General features: G+C 42.0%; 1 protein-coding gene across 1 annotated transcript in view; it reads right to left on the bottom strand.

Moving 5' to 3' along the window:
* pax3b (paired box 3b) overlaps window positions 1-4,318 on the bottom strand; it is a 14,620-nt gene extending 10,302 nt beyond the window's left edge. Inside the window, 4 exon segments of the mRNA XM_068706335.1 lie at window positions 2,068-2,211; window positions 2,798-2,924; window positions 3,135-3,370; window positions 3,796-4,318. Of these exon segments, the coding sequence (XP_068562436.1) occupies window positions 2,068-2,211; window positions 2,798-2,924; window positions 3,135-3,370; window positions 3,796-3,850 (562 nt within the window). The 5' untranslated portion in view covers window positions 3,851-4,318.
* Between the last annotated feature and the right edge of the window lie 4,841 nt (window positions 4,319-9,159).

The following is a 9,159-nucleotide window of genomic DNA, read 5'->3' as shown; positions in this document are numbered from 1 at the left end:
TGCGCGCTCGCACGTGTGCAACAGCCAGCTTTTTAAGGGGGGCGAGCACGCATCCTTGGGGGCCAATACGTGAGTGGGTTTCAGAGGCCTCAGTTGTCCCCGTGAATGGCAGGCCGGACCCCCAAAAAAAGGAAACATTTTGTAGGTGAAAACGGCCATTTTCCCTCGCTGAACGGGGCCCTCTACGAGCACGAGCTCCCTGAATAATTCATCCTTCATTGCGGCCTCATAGTGTGTTTTGTCGGGCTTTTCTCTCTCTCTCTCTCTCTCTCTCTCTCTCTCTCTCTCTCTCTCTCTCTCTCTCTCTCTCTCTCTCTCTCTCTTTCTTACTGAATTATAAACAGGTTGCCTTCTTCTTTTAGCGCGGCGGCCAAAAGCTGTTTCCAAGCTGGCCTTTTGTCCGCGCGCAGGCAGCCCGAGCGTGAGCCCCCGAATGGACTCTCGCGCCTTTGTCTCCCAAGTTCATCCTTTGAGCGTTCCCCGTTGTGCGCGCGAGGCGCGTCTTTGTGGGGGAGTTTGGAAACCGTTGAACAAATGTTTGATCAACTCATCTTGGGGGGACATTTTGTCTCCTCCGACTATACGAGTCCCTCATCTGTCCTCCCCTTGTTGTTGACATGTCGCTGCTTAAACTGTCTCCAAACGCGAGAAGAGAAGAGATGGAGACTGTTTGAACGACTCATTAGGGGCCTTAAGTCTCTCGCGATAGATTAGGAACTGGCATGTTAAAATATGAAATATAATAAGACATTTTTTCCCCCGGAATCAACCCGCAGCGTCCTATAATAAACTTTTCCTAAAAAGAAACATAAATCTAAATGGATTTCATCCTCACCGCGAGACGACTGTTCCCCGCGAGAGGAGACGGTGGAGCCGTTATGGAGGTCAGTAATAATTCTGGAAAGTACCAAATTAAAGCGTGACGAATCCACACACTAATGACGTAAGCAGAAAGTATTGACATTGAACATGCAGAAATAAATGGGCTCCAAACCGCTCGTCCAAGTCTCCAATTAGACCGACGTCTAATGAGGGAAATGAAGAAGCAGCACAACATAGTCTGCACCGAAACACCTGGGCTGAAGGCCAACGACGCTGGAACATATTTAAACGATTTTTAAAAAAAAACGGGGAATTTATTTTTTTCTTTCAAAAAATAATAATTATATTCCGCCCGGTTTGAATATAATACACAGGCATTCAAAATGCATTTTAAACATTTATTTTTGTTTAACAAAAAAATAAGTATTTATTTATTTCGGCGGTGAAAGCTGTCGTTTCAAACATTAATTAAAAAAATATATAATAATTAATTAAAGCATTGCATTAAATGCATTGAGTCACAATGTGTCTCTTTGTATCCCTGCAGCCCTATAATAAACAAATACAAATCTTTAAATATGTGCGTCCATACATTCATCCAGGCTAAGCACTGCGCGCGCACAGAGAACGTCACCTGCTGTTTGATTTACGCTACACGGCCTCATATGGGGGGAGGGGGGGGGGGGTGCAGTAGACGGAGAGAGATATGCTCGATAAAGAATCCCTAACAAAGGACGACACGCCGCTCTCCGCCCCCGTCCGACACCTTTTTTACCGCAGCTCAAACTGCGCGGAGAGGCTCGTTACGCGGCTACGCGAGAAGCGCGCTCTCTCCTTTACGCTCCGCTCGCGAGCACTCAACAGGTTGGAGGCGCCGAACACGAGACGTGCACGTGAATGCAGTCCTGTAGAATGTGATCCCGGTGGATACATAGCCTGTTAATAACTTTTCATCACTTTCATACTAATACCTCAAAGCGCGTCCTCAAATAGGCAATTTAGCGAATATATAAATAAAAAAAAAGTGTGATCAAATTCCTCCCACGTGGCCTCACTGTATCTGATCAAACTTTGCGCTCTAATGTGCGCGTGAGGTCACTGATGTGACCCACCCGAAGCTATATACAGCGAACAGCCAGCTATTGTACCCCCCTCCCACAACACACACACACACACACACACACACACACACACACACACACCACACACACACACACATCACCGGCCAAGGAGAGGTTCACTCACATCGGTCCCCCAGGATGCCTTCGATGCTGTGCTTGGCCCTCCGGTCGTTCTCCTCCAGCTCCTTCCTCTCGATCTCCTCTTCGTCCTCCTCTTCGTCGCCTCTGACCCCGAACTTACTCCGCATGGTGCGACTGATGGAGCTCACTGCGATCATATGTGTATATATATATATATATGAATATGAATAATTACGAACATAGAAAACACGAAATAAAACCGTACAGTAGAAACACTTACAAAGTATTTAATAGAAAATAATTAACACATCAAAAGATGACAATACATACACTTTACATAATAATAATAATAATAATAATACGATAACATAATATATAATATATAACAATATATAATAAAATATATATATGATTTTTAATATATTATATATGTATAAAATATATGTAATTAATAAAATATATATATAATATATATAGAAATAATATATGAAATATATACCATACATCATATATATAATATATCATATATACATAATAAATAAGAGGTTATAAAGTTACTTTATACTTTATAAAATACTAAAAGAAAAGGGACTTTTTTTTACTTTACTTATAGTTTTTTATTATTATTATTATTAATTACAAAGTGTAGGCTGTATGACAACCTGTTGTGGTCGCAGTTTAACTTGATACATAAATAAATAACTACGGATAAATAAATAATAATATGAATATTAATAATAAAGTGTAAATTCATCCATGTCTGCCCTTTTTACCTGAAGGGACGTTGTTGCGGTCACATATCCCATCCTTCAGTAATTTATCCCGAATCTCCCAGCTAAACATACCCGGGTTTTCCCGCTTGTAATCTTCTATTCTCTTGTCTACGTCCGGCGTTGTTCCCTGCTTTGAAAAGGTCAGAAGAGTCGCAGTGTTTGTTCACGTCGCTGTGGCCCTCGAGAGGGGGGGGGGGGGGGGGGGGCACAATGCATATACATCGCCTTTATGCGGGCAATGCGATCAACAAGTTAATACGCATTCAACATGAACGTGCGTCTATGTTATTCATAAGGCTAATATTAAACACAACCTGCGTGATCTGAGGGCTCGTACCTTGGGTTTGCTGCCGCCGATGGCCCCGGGTCTGATGGAGCCCGTCTCCTGGTACCGGCACAGGATTTTGGACACGCAGCCGTGGGAGACCCGCAGCTGTCGGGAGATGACACACGGCCGGATGCCGTGGTGCGCCATTTCCACGATTTTATGTCGGATGTGGTTGGGCAGAGGTCTGCCATTTATGAAAACTCCCCCGAGCTGGTTCACGCGGCCTTGACCCAACGGGGTAGACACTATACATGTAAGATAAAACACACATGAGAGGAACTTGTCAACAAAGTTGACCCAGTGCAAAAGATGCCCAGAAATGTACCTGAACGCACCAATAACAAGATGACAAAGCAGCAGTTTTCTTTATATAACTGCTCCAATAAAAAACAGCTGACAATAAATATTTTACGCGATAATTTAAAGCAGAAGTACCCTATTAAAAACATCTACACTATTTATGAGAGTATAGCATCATGTTAATAGGGCTAAGTGTGCTAAACGTTGCTTACATTAAATGAAATGTGAGGGAAACAAACAGAAAAGATACAAAAGTATCAAACTAATGGATTGTCAGCTCAGCCATAGTGACGTATAAGATGTGGCTTTGCTGCTATGAAACTTATAACAGTGAGTTATAACGGTAACGTGTGTGATGCGTTCACGTTACCTTCCAGAGGGAAGCCACTGCGGGGGTAGTTCTGAGCCAGCGTGGGTCGCATCATCCTGGGTATCGACCCCGCCAACGCAGTCACACCACCAACACCCCGCGGTGACTCCGGATGCCTCCTTTAACAGGGGAGGGCTGCTGCTCCAACACGCGCACACACACACACACACACACACACACACACACACACACACACACACAGACAGATTGTTCCGCAGTTAAAAAAAAACAAAAGTCCTGATGAAGCTTCCTGGATGAAAAAATGAAGGGTTAGCCTCAAGTTAGCCGCTGTCGGGCTGCACGAGTCGGAGCCAAACGGGACGATGGAAGAAGAAATTTAGATTATTATTTTTTTAGATGTTAAAAAGAGTTTCTCAGTCTCCTCGGTTGTTGTTGTTTTTTTTGAGTGTCACTCTCCGGTGTTTGTGCTCTCGGTAATGCGGGCTGCCGCGGCGGTGGAGCCCCGGGGACGAGCAGATATTGTTGTTGTTGTTTGTTTGACACCGGTTCAAAGTGAGAGGAGACCGTCAAAAGTAGCGGAGCTCCTCTCTCCCTCTCTCTCTCTCTCTCTCTCTCTCTCTCTCTCTCTCTCTCTCTCTCTCTCTCTCTCTAAACCCCGGAGTTCGGCGCTCCCCGGCTGCGATTGGTCCGGGACGGGGTATACCACGGGGGGAACGCAGCGCGGCGCCGATTGGCTGAAGGGGGTTGAAACCAAACTTTCCGTCCTATCAGGAGAGAGAGAGAGGGAGAGAGAGACGGAGAGGACGCCGTCGCGGTTCCGCTTCGGATGGAACAGGGGCGTCGATTCACACAAATAAAAAAACACACAAACACAAAACGACTTTATGGAGGAAAGCGGAGCGACAGACGATGACTGAGGAGCTGTAATTATTTAGTTCATGTGTTTAATATTCATAAATAGCTCTGGTGGGAGAAGTATTCAGAGTCTAAGTACTACTACCAAGCTCTGGAAATACTCCTGCATTCAAAACTGTACTTATAGAAGTGTGTAAGTAGGCAGTAAAAAGTACTAAAATGTTCCTTCTCAGTGTTTTACTGTCATATATATGATGTTTCTGGATTAGTACTATTACTGTAGTATTAGTACTATTACTGTAGTATTGTATACTGCGTGTTTTGACTCCTGTATGTACTGTTGGCTGGTTTAATCATATTCCATCATGTTTGTAGCATCGCTGTCCTGCGTACATAGTTTACGTACAGCTTCAGGAGAAGTTTATCAAACCGTATAAAGGAACATTTCTTCCTTTAATTTATCACAAAAAAATTAAATCTTCAACACATCTGGAGATACGTTGTTGTCACTGGACAGGACGGGGATGACACGCTGTAACCAGACAAGAGTAGAGTAGAGTATAAAGTACAATGTGTACCTGTATGAGTAAAACATCAAAAGTTTCATTTGTTATAATTTACTCAATAAGAGTACTTGAGTAATTAGTTACATTCCACCACTGGTCATGAGGTCACAGATGCTCACTGCTCCAGTAAATTATATTCATATATATATATATATATATATATATATATATATATATATATATATATATATATATGAATATATATATATATGAATATATATATATATGAATATATATATATATATGAATATATATATATATATATATGAATATATATATATATATATGAATATATATATATATATGAATATATATATATATTCATATATATATATATATATTCATATATATATATATGAATATATGTATATATAAATAATAAAAGATGTAATTAATACATAGACTATCTGTCTGCACTGATATTAATGTTTCCCAAAACAACAGACAATAAATTCATTTCTACAACTTTTGCTTGTGACGTATTCCTGCTTTCTATATTTCACTGGGGGGGGAAATATTAAGAACACACAAAAATGTATTAACATTTAGAATGAAATAATTGTTGCATTGTGGGTTATTTTTGCTGCATTATTATTATTATAGACAGTATAATGTTACTTATTATTGTATGTCATCATGGACTGTGGATCTAAAGATAATGTGATTTGATACCAAACGCTTGTTTTAACCAGCAAATTAAAGTCAATATTTTGTCAGTTTATCTCACATACGGGTCATTAACTCTGGTCCCGATGCTCCTGACATGTTCGGCTCTCGGTCTCGGATTGGGTTTCATCTCAGCTCTAAACCAAAACCGAACCAGGATTCTGTCCTTAATCCATAAAACAGTATCAAAAGAGTCAAATCCGTGACTTCTGCTTTGTGCACATCTTTACGCATTGATACAAAAAAAAAAAAATCACTGAGACTCCTCGTCTTGTCACCGATCTGTGCGTAAAATCTGTGCGTAAAATGCATGCCGTCTGCACACGACTCCCCTAATTAGTTTCCCACCCCCCGTGGCCTCATATATGACACAAATGGTGCTAAAGTGTGTGTCCACCTCGAGGAATTTATTGTGGGGTTTTCAGGCCGAGCTCCAGCAGGCCGAGGATAGTCTGAATGAGGGGGGGGGGACGTGCGCCCACAGCAGGATACGACGCCAGTGCGGCCGTAAAGACAGTCTATAGAGCTCAGAGCCGCTACGGACATGAGTGGGGTGTATTTTTAAAACCCCTAAAATGTGTAATAATCAATATTGTCACCGCGTGCCAAAAAAAGAGAACGAAGGCGCGAGGAGTTGTTTCTGTTGAAGTCACGGGCCCTGTAGCGTCACGTGTGTGACTATATAATCAATCAGTGAAGCAAAGCTCTGCGATCACGACAAAAGATGCGTTTGCGTCACTGTGCGTCTGAGACTCTTTGCACCAACGAACGAACAGCTTTAATTCAAATATCATTATTATTTCAATGTATTTATTGACCCATGGCAGCAGCAGCAGCAGCAGCACGGGCCGAGCCTTCATTAGGTGGAACAGGTGTTTGTTTGTTTGTTTTACCTCTATATGCAATCAAGGTGCAGTAATGAAGCTATTATAACAGCAGGCTTTGGGGGGAAAAACACATTCCGTGGATTTGGAAATATGTGTTTCTCCACCTCTGCGTGACTCATGCAAAACTACAAAGCTGAAAAGCCCCCCAGCACCTGATCAGCCCTGTCATGGGGGGGGGGGGTCATTCACCTCCATTTATGCAGAGGTATCCCACAGGTTAAGTAGGTTTCAATTAACATTCGCCTCTTTTTAGTCGCTTTGGAAGAAGAAAGAATCTAAAAGAAGAAGAAAAAAACGCACTTCAAATGTTGACTTTGCTGTCAAAAAGGCGCGCGGACAATAGGTGGACGCTGGGTTTAAAATAAGCGGGGGCCCGCGAGGGGTCTTTCACCTGCTAAAGGGAGGGGGGGGGGATATGTCATTATCTTTTCATTATCACGCGTGGAAATGAATTACATCACCACAGGTTGCGAGGGAGGAGAGCGGGAAACGCCAGTTTGTTTGTGACAGATCTTTTATTTATTTTTAACATTTGTAATAAAGCAGATGACATGATAATAATCACAGCGCTGCTGTGAATAGGCCACTGTTAGCACGTGGGCTTCTGATGTTGTTCTGCAAGTGGAGCAATCAGAATAAGTAGAACCATTAGGCTGCGGGTGATGTAATCTTAACTGTTTGTTTTGTGTCACACTGAGACCATCAGGCTGACGGACGTGACGATCGGGGAGTGTCACTGGTCTTATTTGAAATTGGATATTACAACCAAGAAACGAGAGAGAGAGAGAGAGAGAGAGAGAGAGAGAGAGAGAGAGAGAGAGAGAGAGAGAGAGAGAGAGAGAGAGAGAGAGAGAGAGAACCCAGAGGGGGCAAATGTGAACCAGAGGGGGCACGACGCATACCTCGGCCCCTTCCTTCAGAGGCGACACTGAATCTGCGTGTCCAATCCATTACCGGGGGATGAAATCCAAAAGTCAGAACTCTCCGCTTGATGAGGAATAAATGAAGTTGCGTCGCGTGCTCCGTGCGTCGAGGCCATTTCGCGAGCGCACAAATTGCCACATCGATTAGTTCACATCGCGCCCTATATTACGGTAATAATTCATACAAAAGAGATACAGGGTGACGTCATTGAAATTGAGTATTTATATTTTTGAACGTATGTGAGTCCGCAGAGAGGAGAGGGGTCTACACGTCATCGTTTTATGTTTAACACGTTAATATTTACTTGCTGCATTAATTATTATCTGACTCGTATTGTTTGTACTCAGGCATGAAATACGTATTTTTAATATAAAGTAAAAGTAACAGTACTGCAACGAAAAGATACTCCATCACAGCCCTGCATTACTGCAGTATAAAGAGTGCTGTACATGAGAAACACAAGAGGAATGTAGTACTAGCTTACTACTCAGCAGTACAAGTACTCATTATGTAAAATGGCCCCATTCAGACATTCAGAGGGTTATTCTTTTCTAACTGTATTTATCTATTATTAGAATATTACTACAGATTCATTGACGTGATTCACTGTTGGGTAATTGAATTAAGTATTATCTGACTTAAATATTGTGCATTCAGGCATGATATAAGTATTTTTCATATTTGTACTTCAGTAAAAGGAGCAGTACTCCATCACAGCCCTGTACTCGCAAGTAAAAGTACTCATTATGTAAAATGACCCCATTATTGGAATATTACCACAGATGCATTGACGTGATACACTGTTGGGTAATTGAATACAACAAGTTTAAAAAGTCAGTTTTGTGTGTAAATGACAGCAGTCAAATACATAGTGAGGTAAAAACTAAAAACTATATTTTTGAGTATAAAGTCTCATAAAAAGAAAATGGCCTCAAGTACAAGTACCTCAAACCTTACAGTACTCAGTAGCATTCCTCAAATGTGTATATTATAGGTTAATATTGGTTATACGTCTTCAAAAAGGCTAATAAATGTGTTTATCATAGTTATAACTGTGATTCAATGCACTTCTGTTGAGTGTTTCTGTGTTTCTTACTCCAAACTGAATACGTCACCGTTGTAGCTTCTGACACGGAACACACAAGAAAAACACAAGTTCTACGCTTGTGCGCGCGTGCAGCGCGTGCATGCTACTGTAGCGCTGGAACCATTGACGCACATTAGCCAGACCTCCTCCCGCACAAACACGTGGTCTCACATCTTTGTCTGTTTGACGGTAAAAGCGACTTAAAGTGTAACTGTAGCTCGGCTCCGGTGTGTGTGTGTGTGTGTGTGTGTGTGTGTGTGTGTGTGTGTGTGTGTGTGTGTGTGTGTGTGTGTGTGGTGGGGGGGGTGACAGGGTTAATTGATGGCCCTTAACAGTAACCTGTAATCAGACGGTGACTGGTCAGCGCTGGTGTGTTTCTGTCTATTCTGTGTGTTTATGAATGACTTCATTCACGTGA

The sequence above is a fragment of the Cebidichthys violaceus genome, unplaced genomic scaffold, assembly GCF_023349555.1.
Source record: "Cebidichthys violaceus isolate CVI_PGR_0920_01 unplaced genomic scaffold, fCebVio1.0.p SCAF_1, whole genome shotgun sequence".
Classification (NCBI taxonomy): Eukaryota; Metazoa; Chordata; class Actinopteri; order Perciformes; family Stichaeidae; genus Cebidichthys; species Cebidichthys violaceus.
This window is presented reverse-complemented; position numbering and strand designations above follow the sequence as displayed.